The 21,027-nt window shown below is 36.7% G+C and overlaps 1 protein-coding gene across 1 annotated transcript in view; it reads left to right on the forward strand.

Moving 5' to 3' along the window:
- LOC135078334 (uncharacterized) overlaps window positions 1-21,027 on the forward strand; it is a 56,887-nt gene that overhangs the window by 22,056 nt on the left and 13,804 nt on the right. Inside the window, exons 18-20 of the mRNA XM_063972932.1 lie at window positions 2,630-2,768; window positions 7,898-8,055; window positions 16,800-16,950. Coding sequence (XP_063829002.1) covers window positions 2,630-2,768; window positions 7,898-8,055; window positions 16,800-16,950 — 448 coding nt within the window. The remainder of the gene's footprint in view (window positions 1-2,629; window positions 2,769-7,897; window positions 8,056-16,799; window positions 16,951-21,027) is intronic.

Genomic DNA, 21,027 nt, shown 5'->3' on the forward strand with positions numbered 1-21,027 from the left:
TGGAGAACGAACATTGTCCTTTTCGTACCTTTGAAAACATGGAAATTTTATTTTATAGTAACTTACTATACTACTATACTACTATAAAATAAAAACTTGCTTTTTCAGTGATAAACATTTCAAGAGAAAATGCCCGTTATACTATTTTTTCTAAGGCTGAGTTGCACCAACTTACTTTAACCGTAACTATGACAATGACTGGTGTTTTTTGTATGGCGTTTGACAGATTTTTGACGTTTGGTAAAGTTAAAATAAGATGGTGCAACTCAGACTAAGAAGTTAAAAAAAGATATTCAATAGCAAACAAAACCATAGATCATTGCGAACGAACAAAGTTGTCAATCTAAGAATTTCAGTGAAAAGAAAACCTGAAAGATTTCATGTCAAAAGTTACCCGAAATAAAAGTTCTGAAATTCCAGTAAAATCTAAAAAGGCAAACTTGTTTTGAATGTTTTATGTCTTGTCCAGTTCTGACAATTCCGAACCTTATCTCAAAAGTTTCATGTCTCTTGCTATATTTAGATGTTTTAATTCAAAAGTAAACATAAAGTTCCATTGATTGTTCTGAAGCAGTGGTAGGGTTAATACTGGGACGTTTAAAAGTGCTTTTTAAAGCCTATTTTCAGAAATAAATGAGTTTTATGAGTTTTTATGAATTGAAAATTAGGTATTCAATTTCTTTCATATCCTTGTTAAATCGCACTCATAATAATATTAGTAAGTAACGATATTTTAAAAGTTTGCGTGCACATTAGGTTATGGCAATATTGCCACGCCATATCTTGTGTCGATCCATAGCAAAACTGTTATGACGTCAGAAGTAGTCTAACTTTTGACATCACTAGCATAATTTATCTCTAGTATACCGGATGTAACGGGCAACCTGTCAAAAACAGAGAGTTCAAACTATGCTTAAGTTGTATAGTTCTGAAATTTCCTGGTTATAACATTCATAAATGTGTTCATTTTTTAAAGGTTTAATTTCATTTTATTCTATGGATACCTTTTTGATAATCAATGTGGCACCAAAAATGGCATTTCGAGCTAGAATTAACTATCCAATATTCTGACTGATGCACTCATAATAACAAAATCTGAAGGTGACTAAAGAAATCAATGAGCTAGTCATGACCCATGGCCGTGAAAGGAAAATCGTGTGAACACTTCAATGCTCGCCATATGGCCAATTTCTATGATAATCAATGAGCATTGTGACATATACGGTTAAAGACATTTATTTTCTCAAAAGAATTTACAAAATCCACTTATAGAGAAAACACAAATACAATTCATTACAATTAAATACATTATTACATATGTGATGAATTAGTTAATTTAAGCCTCGTATTCACTAGTCTGACATCTTATTAGGTCACGTCTTATTTTTATTCGACGGAGGGAAGTCGATTTTATATTTCGAACTCTATATTCTTCTGATTAAATTCGTGACGGGTTCCAAGACAGTACAAAGGCTTCAACCACACCAACGCTTGCAGATCGCCATCGCCGGCGCGATCAAAGGCCTATGACAGTTCACGCGACCTGTCATTGATTCCACAACGACCGGTTCAGCGCTGCCTGCTTCTAGGTACTTCACGCAACCTCCACCAAATCGTCGGTCCACTTAGTGTAAGCTAGGCCTGCCCACTTTTGACCCTTGTGTAAATTGAAATTAGTCTCATTTAAAAATACCTTCAATAGTGCTTTCGTATTGAGATACCTATCACTGTTCACCAGTGAACACGATGCCTTAGCCTCACAAAGCCGACTAACCTGACGTCCCCACGTACACTTATAATTTTTTATGACATGATAATTAGGAACCATGACAACTGCTATTCAACCAACCTAAATGCCATTGCTTTGGAAGTTGATGGGCAAGGCCTATATCCAGCTGTTGGCGGTCTAGCTCTAGACTGAAATTTTTAACCACTTCTTCTTCTTCTTCTTATTCGTTACGCTCTTGGCAGAGCGGTCGTGGTCACGTTGAGGCGTTGTTCACATCGGTTGTAGAGGCGGATACAACTCTCCGCAAGATCTCCCTCCATCTCTCTCTATTGGCAGACTGTCTGGTGCAGTCACATACGCCGTCTCCCACTGCTGATTTCACTTGGTCGGTCCAGCGCATTGGTGACCTGCCACGCGATCGGGTTGCTTCGACTTTTCACCACTACTGGGATGCTTTTGGCTTGCATTTTACCTGATGGAAGATAATGATTAGGTCGAGTGTGGAAGCCAGCTTCACCTGGGATCCGCAACCACAAAGGAACTGGGTATCTTACATCCAACTGCTGAAACACAACAATGCTGTTAGCATGTTGGTAGCTACTAGCTAGCCAGGTGGGTCTAGAACAGGTCTTGTGGGAAAACTACCTACTTTAGGCCCAGAGGTCCCGGGTTAGATTCTCAGTGGGGGCAAGATTTTTCCATTCGGTTTGGTAGGCCTGTTATTAGTCCGCCTAGGTAGCTACTATCATCTTACCTGAGTCTTTTAGCTATAACAACAATGTCAACAGTATTATTGTTTCTGGTAGTTAGATATCCAGTTCCTCGTTAGTTGAGGATTATGTTTGAAGATGAGTTCTGCCAAGAACGAGTTGATGATCAACCCAAATTATTTCAGATGTAACCAGACTGTTCGGCAGTCCAGAAGATGCAGCTGCAGAAACCACTCAAGATCGGGCTGGGGATGATGGGTGCGGGGCTCTTCGGCATCATATTTGGATGGGTGCTGTTCCCTGTCATCCTAAAGAGCCAGTTGAAGAAGGTATTGTATACTTATACTAAAGGTTTCTACTGCCACTTCTTCTCAGCATCAGAAGGTAATTATGGGCAGTTATATTGGGACGTGTCTATGTGCCCTGGAAAGGGCCAACATACTAATTAAGAACTTTTTGAACATAATATTATGTTAAGACATCAAAAAAGAAAAAAAAACTTGAGTATCTACGACTTGAGAGACTGAGGTTCCATCTTTACTAGTTAAGTTTCATAGGCCAAGCTGTACGTTACTATAGAGGAGTTTGAATGACGAGGACAATAAGTTTAGGGGTCAAACATGGACAAATTATCACACGTACAAGAGTCAAATCAACTGCAGTCAAAAAATATCTGTCGTAAATTATGTAATCAAGATCATGCCCACCATTAAGATTGATCTCTACTGCATAACATTTCAAATGTAATTAGTATTTTGTCGTACCTAATTCCCTGTTCTGTCTAATAACAGAAAGGCGAACTTTAATTATCTATTTGTTTTCCTTGACTTAAAAGTACTGTTAACAAAGCTATCATTAAATTCAATGGTATTGCCGTGGGACACAGCTCATGTGTGCTGGACATGTTAAATACCTGATTTCTTATTCTATTTTTTACTAGTAAAATAGATTTAAAAACCCTCTTTGAGGCCATTCTCGTTTGTTATGGGGCTGAAGAACTAGTAATTTTCTTTTCAAATTGACATAGACACCTATCGTATCGTAATGGGTGGAATAGGTTTTTTAATGAGTCATTTTATTTGTTACCTATTCTGTAAACTCCCAATTAAATATTAATATTCAGAGACATTTTACAATGAAGAAAATTGAGTGTTTCACCACAAGTGGTCAATGACATGCTATAAAAGTACCTGCCCCACGGTCCAGGTTCAATTTATCACTACCTAAACCAAAATTGGTCCAGATTCCAGTGGTCTAGGCGTGAAGAGGATACTTTACAGGCAAAGAATTACTTTCACATTCATACCATCAATACTTGCTCATATTTTAAATGCATAATGTACCGATTTCCAGTAAAAATAAAAGGCAGTATCTCATTAGGAAACTGAATAAACATATATCACCATAATGCGGCAGCCAACTTGGATGACCGAACTGTTAAAACACAGTTCGGTGAATACCCATAGATACGAGTAAATCTTCCAAAAATGGCATGATAAGATGAAAAAAATATAAATAAGTAGGTTCTTTTTGATAAACCACATTGAATGAAGCGTTACAAGCTGATTCATAACGGATATCTTCTAGACAACCTTCAGACATAGTAAATGAATCGTAGAGTTATTTGAAAAGAAACGTGAAGTTATCGAAAAGTTGAAGAGGAGGGCGAAGGAAAAACAAATTAAGAAACAAATGAAAGCGAGTTTATGGAGTCGAAATATTATGTCCGAGGCTATGTTCAGACAGACAAACATCCGTATTCACTAACGATGCTTGCTAAGTGAAGCAAAAAATCGAACGCACAGCGTTGAATAGAGCTCTGTTATTGGTTCATAATATGTCACCCTGTGCATTCATGCGCACTGTGAGACCTCATAGTAATGTTTAAATTCTTGTGACTGAAATGATGATGATGATAATGTAACATTATCGATTTTGTGCTATTTTATTAGCAATTTTATTACAATCAACAGCAAAATAATAACGAGGTAAGTATGTAAGTAGGTTCTCGTTAAATATGCAAGCTTTCATTACCTAATTAAACGCAAAAAATAGTCCTACAATTTTTAATCCCTTGACTTTAAAGAATTAATTAATAACTTGAAGTATCATCTAACTAATAAAATAGCGACCATAACGGTAGTGAAACTACGTTAAACATTTTCATTTTCCCCGAGGCAGCAATAAAAATGTCCGTGCCTACCTAAAATCACGTTTCCGTCGGAATTAACAATTCATGAAATTAACGAACTTCTCGCCAACTGCATGTCCCAAATCAGAATCGACGGGATTTATGACTACAGAGTACATTCATTCCACAGAAAAACAATGTGAATAATTAAAAATCTGAAACGCTTGGCTGTATGCCACTTGGCTAAGATATAGAAGGTTCGGTAGCACACAGTCATACAGGGTGGAAACGATAAGAGTGATCTCACTCGATTATTTCTAAACTATACAAGATATCAATAAACTAGTTACTGATCCTGAAAGTACTTCATGAGCTCTATTAAACGGTATTAATAATAGCTTACAGAATAAACTGGATCTATCCGAAAATTCAATGTTTCCAGCTTCCATACATTTGGTAAAGTCACATTATTTTAAAAACTACACATGATATCGTAAAACTGATTACTGATTCTAAAAGTGCTTCACAAGCACTATCCAATGGTATCAATAATAGGTTACAGAATAAACAGAATCTATCTAAAAATTCAATGTTTCCTTCTTCCATACATTTAGTACTACCACAGTCATGACACTCATCTCTTGACAATATTATAGCAAGTAAAGCCTAAAACCAATGTTTTTCATGAATAATTTTAAATAAGAATACAATTTACGAGTTTATTTTTTCAAGAGTTTATTATTAAACTAGCGGCCGCCCGCGACTTCGTGCGCGTGGATCTCGTTTTACCCCCCCTTCATCTATCTTACGCGGTTCAGATTTTTTCATACAAATGTTTTTTCCCGCTAACTCCCGTTCCCGTGAGAATTTTCCAATATCCTGTTGTAACTAAGCTTTAAGTTTACTAAGGTACCTGCATGCCAAATTTGAAGAGTCTATCTTACGCGGTTTAGATTTTTTCATACAAATGTTTTTTCCCACTAACTCCCGTTCCCATGGGAATTTTGCAATATCCTGTTGTAACTAAGCTTTAAGTTTACTAAGGTACCTGCATGCCAAATTTCAAGCGTCTAACTTAAGCGGTTTAGATTTTTCGTACAAAAGGATTTTCCCGCCAAATCCCGTTCCCGTGGAAATTCCTAAGTATCCTATAACCTGCCCAGGAGTATGAAGAATAATTGTACCAAGTTTCGTTAAAATCCGTCAAGTGGTTTTTGTTTCTATAAGGAACATACAGACAGACAGACAGACAGACAGACAAAAATTTTACTGATTGCATTTTTGGCATCAGTATCGATCACTAATCACCCCCTGATAGTTATTTTGAAAATATATTTCATGTACAGAATTGAGCTCTCTACAGATTTATTATAAGTATAGATAAAAAAAATTACACTTCTAATATTGTGTGTCTGGCATACATTTAGTATGGAAGCTGGAAACATTGAATTTTCAGATAGATCCAGTTTATTCTGTAACCTATTATTGGTACCGTTTGAAAGAGCTCATGAAGCACTTTCAGGATCAGTAACCAGTTTTTCAATATCTTGTATAGTTTAGAAATAATCAAATGAGATCACTTAATGTTTCCACCCTGTATATTTGTTTTCTTTTTCTATTCTTTATCATGTTAGTTGTAACATTTGGACGTAAAATCTGTTGTCAAAATTTATGAGCCGCTTTAGGTTATAAAGTTGCACAACGGGTAGGCATTGTTTCAAAGTACGGAATTCGTTCGTTCGTTTCAGCCGAAAGACGTCCACTGCTGGACAAAGGCCTCCCCCAAGGATTTCCACAAAGACTGGTCCTGCGCCGCTCGCATCCAGGCACTTATTTTTTCATCATAATCATGATTTCAACCATAAGACGTCTGTCATCCACTGCCGTACAAAGGACTCCCCCAATGTTTTCCAGATTGACCGATTGGTAGCAGCCTGCATCCAGTGCCGTCTTATGAGATCGTCTGTCTAACTTGTCGGAATGGACGGAATCATTTATCTTCATACATAAATAATTTCATTTGTATTTCAAGCAAACCAGATATAAAGCGTGAGCTTACTGCCAAAAATCATGTTGTATTTTGTCACCGCTAAGTTGGAATTTTAATTAATCAGTACCTACAGAGCTGCATAAAATGGCTTAACCAACTTACGTCATGAAGAATAATTAATCAATGAGGTATTTTGTGATTTATTTTCCCATAGCTTTTATTTATGAGATTGATTCTCTTTTAATAATGTTTCGTTTAACCCTGCGAATGTCGCGATACACGCGACTCATATTTTGTAAAGAATAAAACAAATTAATTACTGTGGCATTTTAAAGAGTAGTTAAGTTGTCATAGATGCTATTTTTTACTAAATTTATTGTATGGTCTGATGTGCTGCCGACTGTTGGCTATTTAAATTTGGTTAAATTAATTACTTTTTTTATTAAATACGCACGATTATATTTTCAGAAAAGACAATTATGGATGAAAAACATCCAAAAGGTTCACTTAACATAACGAATGCTTTGAAAATAATTGATTCTGAAAATGTATTCAAATAGGTTAACATAACTTTTATTGCATAACACTGTCATATTTTTTAACCAAAATACAAATCTGTTTATAAGTACAAATTATTTTAAATAGTTTTTATTTTATTTTACTACACGAGTACTTAAGTAATTTTATAATCCGCGAACACTACAGGGTTTTGTTTGTAAACAGAGATGAATTAATGAAAACCCTAGTATCAGCTGTGTAATTCATATTTAATTTTAATCTCATTATTTACCACTAGCTTTTGCCCGCGGCTTCACCCGCGTGAAATTTCGCTTGTCACAGCTCGTCATAAATAATAGCCTATATGTTATTCTGGGCTATAAACAATAGTACTGTAAAGTCTCATCATAATCCGTTCAGTAGTTTTTGCGAGAAAGAGTAACAAACATCCAGACATCCAAACTTTCGCATTTACTTGTATAATATTAGTAGAATTTACTTACTAAGCATGACGTGTTTATTTTAATTTATTGCATTTTATTTGTACTTTCGGGAAAACAATTAGTGGGACGTGGTGCACTACAAGGAAATTTATTTAACTAATGAAATCAATGGGACATGGCATGGCTTAGGGATAAATAATGCTAAATGACGCTCGGATTTCAAGGATCAAATTATTCCGGATAAACTATAAACAGATATTTTTTGACATGTATTTCTCCGATAAAAATAGGTCTAGTTTCACCTATTTTCATATGTGCACTTTATCATGACTCACGCTGTAGTAAAATAACGGCAGCCAAATTATTTTTGGTAATAATGTTTTTGTTCTTCACTAGGAAATGGCGTTGTCGAAAAAAACCGACGTGCGAGCCATGTGGGAGAAGATTCCCTTCGCCCTGGACTTCAAAGTGTACATGTTCAACTACACCAATGTGGAGGAGATCATGAAGGGTGCCGCTCCCATCGTCAAGGAGATCGGGCCTTTTCACTTTGAGTAAGTAATTTTTTTCTTGTAATACCAAGTTCTTGACAATAATGACTTCTAATTTTTCGTTTCATTACTTAGTCGACTGAATTACGCAGGCCGCTACCAACCGAGAAACATGGAAAGCATTGGGGGAGGCCTATGTTCAGCAGTGGACGTCCTATGACTGAGACTGATGATGATGATGATGATGATGAACTAGGACTCACCAGTATGCCCAGGAAATTCTTAGCGCTCGCTTATGACGTCCCATATTTTTTAAAGACCTAATAAAATTTAAAGGAAAGATTATCGTGATTTTATCGCTACAAACACGATATTAAATCTCTACACAATACTATTTAGACACTGAATCGGTTTTGTTATTTTGTCAAAAATACAATTCACTATTGGGACTGTATAAAATCCACAATCTAATAAATATCTTTCTAAAAATAAAATTTATGACTTTGTAATATTTTTTTCATACGATAGCGGGTTTATCTTTAACACAAATTGGTACTTTTTCTGAAAGATTACGTATTTTTGCTATAAGTTAAAAATATTTTTTGCTATAAGGGGATATTGAGGAAAATTGTATCTCATATCAAAAGTATACGTAAACGATTTTTATTTCAGTACACATACAAATCGTATTTTTACTAGTTTTGCCCTGTGAATTTGTCTGTTCGCGATAATTTTAAGTCATCATATTCATCATCATCACTTCAGCCACAGGACGTCCACTGCTGAACATATTATGGCCTCCCTAATGATTTCCACATCGCCCGGTTGGTAGCGGCCCATATAGCTATACCTTTAGGAGATCGTCGGTTCACCTTGTTGGTGAACATCCCACACTGCGTGTACGTACAGTGCCTCCACTCCAGAACCTTGCTGCCCCATCGGCCGTCAGTTCTGCGTACTACCTGCCCATTGCCACTTCAGCTTGCTAATTCGTGGCTATGTCAGCGACTTTAGCTCGTTTACGGATCTCCTCATTTCTGCTAAGTCATCAAAGTACGCGCTGTATAAAATATTTTTATAGATACTCCACAGCTCCTTTTTGTAATAACAAAACATATTCACTACATTGGTGTCTATTTGATTGCTTGTAGTTCAGCCTAAACCTGTAATTTTCTTTGAAGTGTTTTTCTTATGCAAAACGCTTATTTTCATGCTTGTTTTGGTACCTACTCTGTAATTTGTTGCCACTTTTGTATAATGTTGCTGTAGTGTGTGTTTGAATATTAGATCAAAGATGTGAGATGGCATATGTTGATTTTCCCTTGGGTTGCCTAATTGAGTTGTTATTGCAAGGAAAATAACTATTTAGTTAATCTAAGCCCGTCCCGAGTTTGTCTGGATTAAACAAAATTATGTTTCTTCAGTAGACGTCGGTCGATGTCTATCTGGGAGATAAACGATATTTGAAATGTAGAAAACTTTTGCAGCTTGCAAATACAAATTACTAATAATCCCGTTAACCCTTCGTAGTAGGCTGAATACTCGTATGCTGAGTGTTTTATGAGAGGGTTCGCCACAATAGTCAAGCAGCGGCGAGGTTCGAACCCGCGTTCCTCGGTTCACGAGTCGGCCAGTCCGACCATTTCACCGGACCTCTAATGGGTTAATTATTTCTTTAATAAAATATCACATAAAACTACTACTACTACCTACCTACTTTCGCTTAAAAAAGTACGTTACTAAAGTCCTATGAGTGACCTAGTCCCATTTTATTTCTTTCGAAGTCTGGGTCTGGCGAAAAAGTAATAACTTTGTGAAGAATGCTAGGTTTCCAATTTAGGGGGAACTTTTTTATTCTAAGACAAGATCGTTTTTCTGCAGAGCCCTAAGAAAAATCAGTCGCTTTAAGTCAACAATACCAAAAGTACCTAAGCTTTCGATTATAATAAAAGATGATATTTAATTTTATCTAAGTAATTGGTTTTTGATGAGTCTCTGTATAAGTTATTTTTAAAGAAAAAAGCACTCTCTCCAAAAATCTTAATTCGCCTGCATTCTGTATTTTAAGAACTAAATTTAGCCTCGCCTTGAGTCAAGTTGGACTTTATACACAAATATTATTCTTACCAAATCTAAAGCATAAGACTAAATTTCGAGTTTTTCGCACTTTGAACTTACCTTAAACTTTAGCAAGGCCACTATGTCAAATGTTTGCAGTCAGATTTTGGAAGTTAATGTAGAATAAGAATGTTTTACTTAATAGCGGGTGCTCAAAGTGGAATAAATCTGTCCTGAATCTAGGCTTAAACTTTACTAATATTATAAATGCGAAAGTAACTCTGTCTGTCTGTCCGTCTGTCTGTCCGTCTGTCTGTCTTGCTTTCACGCTTAAACCACTGAACCGATTTTTATGATCCCGGGAAAGGACATAGGATAGTTTATATCCCGGTTTTTGAATCAGGGACGCGCGCGATAATGTTTTTCTGTGACAGACAAAATTCCACGCGGGTGAAGCTGCGGGCGGAAATCTAGTATAATATATTTTCAAGAACGGTTTAAGCCATCAAACCCCGAGCGTAACAATTAAGTTCTCGTGTCTCGATTCGCGGCTTGAAGGATTACTTAAAACAGTTTCAGTAAAAAATATGCCATATTCCTAGAGATGGGTAGTGGGTAAAAACCCATTTCACCCGATTGGGTTAAAACTGGGTGATTTGGGTAAAAACCCGGTTTTTACCCATTATCACCCATTCTGGTGGGTGAAAACAAAAATAGCGTTTTTTTAAAGTGAGAAGTGGTATTTGTTGCTAAGGGGGCGTTCTAGTGTTACGTAATGCAATCTGGGGGGAGAAGAGGTCTTGAAAAACGTTACAATGCGTTACAGTGGCGGAAGGGCGGTTCGATTTCAAGTTTTTAAGCAGAAGTACTTTGTAGTTGGTGTTGTTATTTGTAACTTTATACCGTAATGCCATCAAAGAGAGAGTTTGGCATCTTTGGCATCCCCCCCCCTCCATGTCCTTGCCATGATCACAAATTATTGTGTTCCTACTAAATTTCTTCTAAATCGGTTCAACGATTCTTGAAATAACACCATTTTATAAAATAATTGGTCACATCATCATAACGTGATCAATTTTACGATTTGGCCACGGGTGACACACGAACAATCACAGAGCTCTATTCACCGCTGTGCGTTCGATTTTCTGCTTCACTTAAGCAAGCATTGTTTGAGAATACGGACGGAAGACGTAGCGTGGGCAGGCCTCCCACTAGGTGGACCGACGATCTGGTGAAGGTAGCGGGAGGTGCCTGGATGCGAGCGGCGCAGGACCGGTCTTTGTGGAAATCCTTGGGGGAGGCCTTTGTCCAGCAGTGGACGTCTTTCGGCTGAAACGAACGAACGGACGTTAATGTAGAGCTGAAGGATATTAAATAGACCACGACTTGTGAGGATTTCACATCAAACAGTCCTTAAGACTGTTTGATGTGTCGCTAGACATACTCTGTGGCTAGATGCCACAGAGTATGTCACATTGAAACTTTACGAAAGATCTATTCTTGTCGACCTTAAATTGTTTTGAAAGATATATACAGGGTGTCCCGTAATGTAACGTCAAGCCGGAACTGGGTGTTGAGGCAAGTTGTGCTGGTTATCAGAAAAATATAAAAAAAAATCTATGTGGCATATTTTCAAAATAATAGGCATTTAAAAAAAATCAAAAAATTCTACTCCAGGTGACGGTCCTTTTACTCGTGTTGCCACAAATCTTCACTTTTTCCAAAAAATTTTTTTGTTATGTAACCCTGAATAATGCTTCTCTAAATTGTTATCAAAATTACAAAACCAGCTGCTCCAGCTTGGATGAAAAAAATACATTATTCCCAAAAAAATTTTCAAAATAAAAATTTTGCCTAGTTTAAACTGACTGTACTGAAAAGAAAATGTACTACGCGAGTGTGGCAAGTGACGTCATAATTTGGCGCATTTAGTAAGGATTCCAAAATGGTATAACACTTGGTAAATTTTTGCTGTAATTGTCGACAATTTTTGTTTTTTTGGAAATAGTCCCGTTTTTAACTTTATCTACCTTGGTTAAAAATTATTATTCTAATGTGCCCAAAATTCCAGTTTCTGTGACTGACTACCGTACAGTCAGTCACAGAAACTTTTGTCACCATGACAGTAATTAGTAGTTGACATACTGTGACAAAATTCACCCGTGTGCGCGCGCCTTTACTACCTGCTCTGCCTGCACTTGTACTTGGTAACAGGGATAATAAGGATATGAAGTTTCGGTTATGGATACGGTTACGGATATTAGAATAATATTATACCGGTTTCGGTTACGGTCACGGATATGAAATCATTTCAGATTATCCGAAAGTCTCGGATAATTTCGGTTACGGAATTATTAGAATTTCAAAAATGTAGGTATAATACAAATAGCAAGATGCTGCGTGAGCGTGACCCACATACCTACTTTATGTACCAACTAAGACGACACCTATGTATGATAAAGGTAAAACAGGCTGGCATATTAAATGGTGCCAGCGAATGCCAGACAAGTTGGTAACAAATATTAAGATTTAAGGTACAATTCCAAGACGGGCCGCAGACCGCAAACTGCAACCGCAAACTGCAAAACTATGAAATCGGCAGCGCGGCATTGCAGCTACGGCGTGTATACTGCAGATTTCATAGAGTTTTGCAGTTTGGCCTTTATCCGAAACTATCCGTAACTTTTGAATCAGTTTCGGTTACGGTTATGGACATTTTTTTATTTCGGATATCCGATAGTTTCGGTTACGGTTACGGATATCCATAACATCCCTGCTTGGTAAGATGGCCCTCTCCGTCCCGCTCATACCTTTTAAAATGGCTTCTCCACCTCACTTAAGCCAGAAACTTGAATTTTGGGCACATTAGAATAATATTTTTAACCAAGGTAGATAAAGTTAAAAACGGGATTATTTCCAATAAACAAAAATTGTCGACAATTACAGCAAGATTTTACAAAGTGTTATACCATTTTGGAATCCTTACTAAATGCGCCAAATTATGACGTCACTTGCCACACTCGCGTAGTACAATTTTTTTTCAGTACAGTCAGTTTAAACTAGGCAAAATTTTTATTTTGATATTTTTTTTGGGAATAATGTATTTTTTTCATCCAAGTTGGAGCAGCTGGTTTTGTAATTTTGATAAAAATTTAGAGAAGTATTATTCAGGGTTACATAACAAAAAAAAATTTGGAAAAAGTGAAGATTTGTGGCAACACGAGTAAAAGGACCGTCACCTGGAGTAGAATTTTTTGATTTTTTTTAAATGCCTATTATTTTTAAAATATGCCACATAGATTTTTTTTTATATTTTTCTGATAACCAGCACAACTTGCCTCAACACCCAGTTCCGGCTTGACGTTACATTACGGGACACCCTGTATATATCACTTAGGTAGTACGGTCTTAATATCACTGTTGCTATGAAGTTATGAACATGGTTTCTCTCTTTAAATCATCCGATATGAAGAGCAGGGGTAAATCAAGCTATCTAGTTTGCAAATCAAATTTAACTTTTCATGAAGCTTACTTTTCTGTCTGATTTAGGAATCTATTTCTGAACGATTTTCATTAAAATGGTGATGTGAAAAGAATTCGTGTGTGCTTATATCATCATCAATTTGCATCTCGTAAAGTCAAATGTCAAAGGTATTCTGTCTGGTACTACACATAAGTTCACATTACCTACTTTTCAACTTAACATGTCAAACAAAACATTTGTGTCACAAACAATCTGAACGCTTTTTCAGCATTCGGCTAATTTTAGAAAACTCCACAGACCAGATGGGAAATTCAACCCTATCAGCATCATTTTAGAGCTCATTTAGTATTGCGATCGAGGCAAATATTTTTAATTAAGTATCATGAGATGATACGAGATTTAACTAAATTAACGAGCACGAGATTTTTTATTCAGTTTTGATCAAGTCACACAAACTGAGCTGTTTCTAAAATTATGAGGACCTTTTTATTGCTAATTTTAATTCGGTTAATAAGTAGGTATAAGATACGAAATTTTACCTACTTTCGCATTATAATGAGCTTATTTACCTACTTACTTATTATACTTACATTGCTCAGATAAGCTATTGAATTCAACCAATAAGGCTGGTTTTAGTGTCACGCGGACCGTCCGGTGCGGACCCGCTCCGCACGGCCAATCTGTATGAACTTCTACGGAGCATTTTAGAGTAATGCGGTCCAGAGGAACCGCTCCGCTCCCTAGCAGTTCATACAAATCGGCTGTGCGGAGCGATCCGCACTGACAGTCCGCGTGACACTAAGACCAGCCTAAGACTTACCTATCTCTGTTCTTTAGACTTTAAGTACCTACACTCACTCATCACATCACTTCACAAACCGAGTCTAAGGAAGAACGCGTTTGAAAGAAAGAAAGAAATAAAAAATATTTATTTGGTACTAAATGATACACATTGACATTACAAAGCGTTTGAACCTTCAACGTTCTAAGAAGGTATCAAACCCAACCTACTAAGGTAGGGTTTGTCTTCAATTTGGCAGACAACTGCCAAGAAGTGTGTTTCATCTCAGATTCCACAAAACCTTACATAAACGGATCCTCACTCCAATGTAATCCGCATTTTGTTCTGTTATTGCTGAGAACACACGTCGGCTTTGTCCTACATATCTAGAGCCTTTATAAAAGCTGTTTGGTGTTATAAATATTTTAAATAAGCGTGCCTTCCCATTAGGCAGCTTAGCCGCGCTAAACCGCAGTCATTTGAAACCAGGGATACACTAGAGACAAATGAGCCACGACACGTTAGCGATATGTCAAGCAAAGTCGAGTGGTAGTGCTTGAGATATCTGGCGACATCACGCGCCATATGTTAGGAACGACGTCAGACGAAGTTCTGCTGCTTTGCGAAATTTTGAACATTGTGACACGAGAACACATCGTGTTCTAAATAATCAAGAGTCATTTTGAATCATTACACCTACCACATGACACTTGACAATCGAAGACCGGCAACATCACGCCGCTTTAGAGCCAAAGAGCACGATGCGTTGCGCTGAGGCGCCCCACCGCAAAGATTTCGCCGGCGCGGCACCGCACCGCTTGTGTGCAAGCTATGTACAGTTATTTATATGTAAAACGACGCAGCAACACCGCTCTGGCGTCGCACCACGCACATGTCCCACATAGCCTATTTTCTTTTGTCCCCTAATGTATCCCTGGCACTAAACGCATTCGCTGAAGTATCGCGAATATTCCACCGCCTAGCTCGCTAATGTAAAAACACTATAATAGCAGATTCCGCAAATATTTGACAGGCTAGCGTTAAAACTGCTAAAGCATTTTTGTTCCCAACAACATCACAAAGCTCAAAATGTAGAACAATTTTCAGTAATTTGAAGCTGATCTGAAAACCAACGGCCTCCTGAAAATATTTCCTTTCGCCTGAAAACAGCCTCGTATTTTGTTTCAAAGAATTTTGTCTTGGGCCCTGCCCTTGAAATATTAGTACTCTGAAGGTACAAGAATACCTACGATTCTTGAAGTATTTCTATGTATTTTGATTTTTATCGCGCAATTGTTCGTTTTGGTGTTTTGACTGAGGGGGGAGTAAATATAAAAAGCTACATAATATGCCATAAAACCTGGTTTTTAGTGTAAATCTCGCTATTATGTTTCATTTATTTTGGATTTTTTCTTTCGTGTGAACAAAACTCAACTCGAAAGTCAAAAATAAGATAAAGAGATAAAGATAAAGGCCAATTATTTCATGACATTAAAGGTTACCTAAAGTTCAAAGTTAGACCTTTAAGTTTCAGTTTGGGTTTAATTACGGCTTGGAGAAATTATAACCAAATTAGGTATTATCTTTAAATAAGAAATACTTCCCTTTATCTAATTACTGTAAATTAAATTTTACATAATTACCTATTTTCTTTTTGCAATTAACTTTTGATTAAATATAAAAAAGTTTTAATTAAAGTAACATCTTAACATTCCGTGCATTCTTTATTAATTTTTCTGAAAAATGTAGAAAAATCTTTTATTTTCTTTGAAGAAATTCCACTGGTATTATTACTTTTTGCCAGTGTTCATTACACCTCGTACTCGTATTCTTTATTCAGTAAATGGATCAACTGGTATATTAGTTATTTCTAAGATCTAAGCTAGCTACGACTTCGTACGCGTGGACCCCGTTTTACCCCCTTAGGGGTTGAATTTTGCAAATCTCGCCGTAAAAACTATCCTTGGACTTCAACGAACATTTAAAAAAAAGAATTTGTAAAATTGGTCCAGGCGTTGTTGAGTTATGCGCTTACCAACACATTTTGCGATTCATTTTTATATTATAGACTTCACCCTGTATTAATAATAATAATAATAATAATCATTTATTTGCCTTAAATAGGTGGTTACAGAGTAGTTCTTATTTGATTAGATATAATGTTACTTAAGACCTATTTAGTCATAGATTATGACATGCAAATATACAGAATGGTTACAGAGTGAGAAAATTAAATTTAATGTCAATTATGATTAGTCAATAAATCCATGCATCAACTATATTATCCATACAACATTCAAGTTATCCTTTGTACTTTAAGAATTCATCCACTGAATAAAACGTATTTTCTATAAGCCACTCTCGTAGAACTTTTCCAAACCGGGATTTTGGGAGCAGTTTAATGTGTTTAGGTATCTGGTTATAGATCGTGATACACATGGCATAACAATTTTTCTTATAACGCGTTGGTTTTCTTTTGTCAAGTGAATGGAAGGAGAAGGTGGACATCGAGGACCACGATGAAGACGACACGATTACCTACAAGAAGAGGGACTACTTCTACTTCAGGCCAGACAAGTCAGGACCGGGGTTGACCGGGGAAGAGGTAGTGGTTATGCCACACCTGCTTATGTTGGTAAGTATTCTACTATTTCAATAACTTTGCCTAAGCGCAGACCACCGATGTTTAGTTGGCCGATAGTTGGGTCGGTCGGTTGATTTGGTATCGGCCGATTCTTCTTACTAATTAGAATCGGGCCCAACTATCAGCCAACTAAAAGTCGATGGTCTGCGCCTAGGCTTAAACTCATTAGAAACAACTAACACTCGAATTACAAAAAAAAAAATTTAATGCCTATTTTTATGGTTCTATAAGAGTTATGAGAATCTCTCGCATATCAAGGATCACAAATACATACATTGTCATACCTACTGTCAATTTTAGTACCAAAATAGTTATAAAATCTTTAAACAATTTATAACTAGGTATTTTGTTTTTTTTCATTATTTTTTTCGTTTGATATGATGATTTATTCGTCAATGTTAGGCTACATTACTTTTCTGTAATCAAGCCAATATTGTTGTTATATCTAGCAAGTAGAGTTCAATTTACCCATTCATCTATTAAATAACTCCAAGGAAGGCGGTATGGTGGAATCCTTCTAATATTCAAATGAAACATGACATTCGCCTGAGATTAAATTCCCAAAATATCTGGAAATACATATCTGACGTATCCAGATTATTCGTCTACTATTCACTTCAATTAACAGGCAGATAAGTAGTAAGCATACAGGGTGTTCAATTGAATTTCGCCTTATTCCTTTGGTAGTTTCTTTTAATAGCGCCCGTTCAGGAGCTAGTAATATAAACAATAAAAGTTCGACTACCAATGCAAGCTTATATGATTTATGAGCCTTAAAGTCAACATTTTCAGGTGGTTACAGCAGTCATACTAATTTTACCTCTGCCCTATAAGAAAGGGTTAAAAGGGGATTACCTATTACGTAAATGTATCGAACATGAAAAAAAAATCCCCTTTCCATTAAGCAATAAATTAATAAGCTGGCATCAGCTTAAACGGTGATAAAAGGTCTTATTTTACAGGCCCGCCATGTGCTAACGGATAAGGATGGGTAGCTTGGGGTCATTGGACAAAATTCTACGTGCTCACGGACCAGACTTAACCAGAAGGTGGAATAGAATTTAGTGTAATCCTGTCACTCCACCACCAAAATGAAACGATAAAACAATTTGTTTATGTTACACGTGTTGGGTTGCCGTGATTCCGGAAATTTTATTTACAAGCCAAATAACTTGGCTATCCATCTATGTATACGAAACTGGAGATAAACTAAAATTACTCAAGTAGGCCACGATTTGTTGCTACTCATACCTATTAGTACAAAAGTTTATGAGAAAATTATAGTATAAGAACCGTCGATAATATTCTTTAATGACAACTATATCAGATTAAATACTTACTACATCAGTCTGTACTGATTTAATAGTTATAGTGATGATGACCACCGTTACCAAACCAATGAACTGGTCTCCACTGCAGTAGCACGGCGTATCTTATTTATCACAGGCAAATTATTTGGCTTACACTTCTCCCGCTGGAGTAACTATGGAGATTTCACGCAATTCCTGTCACCCTGTATATGTGGTTCCGTCACATGCGAGATATTACAATCCGATTCAAGCAGACAGGCGAAATTAGGTCTATAACTGTCACGCTGAACAATTTGATCATGACAAGCGAGGAGGCAGGAGGCAGGCATGGAATAAGGTACCTGGTTGCTCAACCAAACGTATTGGAAACGTAATCTATATCCTACTAATATTATAAATGCGAAAGTTTGTATGGATGTTAGGATGTCATGATGTAGGGCAGGTGACCCGGTTTTGGCCATTTTAAGAATTTTTTAGACTTTGAGGCTATATCATTTTACAGTTTTTGTTATCACGGACTTATTTCTTGTAAAAAGTGATTAAATATATTTAGATCTAGCCTAAGGATACATTTTTTTTCATAATGATTCAATGGAAAAATAATCCTGTAGAAAAGAAAAAGAAATGGGAATTTGTGCCATTTTTGGCCAGCTTTACCCCATTTCTGGCCACAGTCATGTGCCAGTTCTGGCCATCAAAATTCATCAAAAAAAAAACAAAAACTACCCGACGGATTTTAACGAAACTTGGTACAATTATTTTTCATACTCCTGGGCAGGTTATAGTATACTTAGGAATTCCCACGGGAACGGGAATTAGCGGGAAAATCCTTTTGTATGAAAAATCTAAACCGCTTAAGTTAGACGCTTGAAATGCATGCAGGTACCTTAGTAAACTTAAAGCTTAGTTACAACAGGATATTGCAAAATTCCCACGGGAACGGGAGTTAGCGGGAAGAAACATTTGTTCGAAAAAATCTAAACCGCGTAAGATAGATGAAGGGGGTAAAACGGGATCCACGCGTACGAAGTCGTGGGCGGCCGCTAGTATTAAATATAATATCTCAGCTCGAATTGAAATTACAATTAAGGAGATCAACATTAACCTATAGTATAAGTTTATGCGGTTAGTACTGGAACAATTCTTTTCACAACACCGATTTTTTTAGTATTTGGTTTCGATGGAGGCATTATAATCGTAACTCTGAAAATGAATCGATTACTTATATCAAAATAGCTAAGTAATTAAATTGAAAAATCACGATAAAAACTACATGGCCAAAAGTGGGGTTCTTCGTGCACCACTTTTGGCCAGTCATGTGGCCAAAGATGGGAAAATTCATTCATTCTGGCTCCATTAGTGGCCACCTCTCATAAACCCACTTAATAAACAAATAGCGATAAAATATCATTAGTACCACTCAGACAGTGTATTCTTTATTGAGGATTAACATTTAACATTTTAAAAAATAAGAAGGATTTAGAAAATAATGATTGTTTACTCACCCGCTCGCCTTGGCCATTTTGCTAAGACTTAAAACAATTAACGCTTCTCAAAAAGTAATGACTTGTTGGATTGAAGTGAAGCTTGACACATCAAAGCTGTTAACGCTATCAGTGTTGCTAATATTAGATATTTTTATTCCCGTAAACCATAGAGTAATATATTAGTCTTTGCCTTAGTTATAACGATTTGAAGTTCTAAATGGCCACAAAGGGGTCGGTGGCCACAACCGGGTCACTTGCCCTATGTTTGTTACTTTTTCACGCAAAACCTACTGAACGGATTTTGTTGTAACTTTACAGTATTGTTGTTTGTAACCCAGATTCACATGGCTATAATTTATGCCGATCTGTGACACTAAATTTCACGTGGGTGAAGCTCCGGGCAAAACCTAGTCTTAGGATATGACGAAAATAGTTCTCAAATCCATATTCCCAATAACAAGAAGAGATAGGATGTATTAGTACTTATAAAGAGACTGGCTGTTACCGCGGCTCTGCACGCGGTTATACCATATTTTAATGGTTTATTTTTTTAAAGACAAAAAGTTGATTCAACAGAGACGTGATTCTATTTCTTGAGTGTATCTTTTTTTTAAAAGCCTTTAGTCCTCTTTCACCACATCTCTATAAATAATTTCTACCAATTTGGTCAGCAAATATCACTGGTAAATCACATTTATATAATGATAGCGTTATTTTTAAGTCGAATAACTATCTTAATCTTTGGACTTCATCGGGGTTTTCCGTCTTTAACCTCAGTCTAACCTTTTGGGAATACGTTGCACTTACGAGTACATCGCGGCGCACATACGGCTCTCTGCAGAAGCTTAAAGCTATTAGTTGCGTTACACCTGACTTAGTAACTAGGACGTACCCTAGTGATGTAACGGATCTTCAGAAGTGATACGAATGCAGATACGTAGCAGCTCAGTGGTTATATTTTTTTTTTTTCGGAATGACTGTGCTGATAGCCGTGAGCGACTTTTTCAGCTTCAAATCAAATCAAATTATTTATTTTACGAAAATGGGTTTACATCAGTAGGTGTTACAATTTTTCAAGTTCACCGGACATGGGTAAGCGCAGATGGCTCTCAACCTCAAGATGTGCTCAAAAGCTCAGTGGTTACGGCCATGCATCATATTTTAACTAAGGTGTTAAGTTAAAGCGTGTAAAGTTAGAATTTTGTCTCCTACATGAGATTTACTTTGTGCAGTGCGAGCCTTATGGTTCGTCTTAGTAACATTTTACATGA

The sequence above is a fragment of the Ostrinia nubilalis genome, chromosome 14, assembly GCF_963855985.1.
Source record: "Ostrinia nubilalis chromosome 14, ilOstNubi1.1, whole genome shotgun sequence".
NCBI classification, from domain to species: domain Eukaryota; kingdom Metazoa; phylum Arthropoda; class Insecta; order Lepidoptera; family Crambidae; genus Ostrinia; species Ostrinia nubilalis.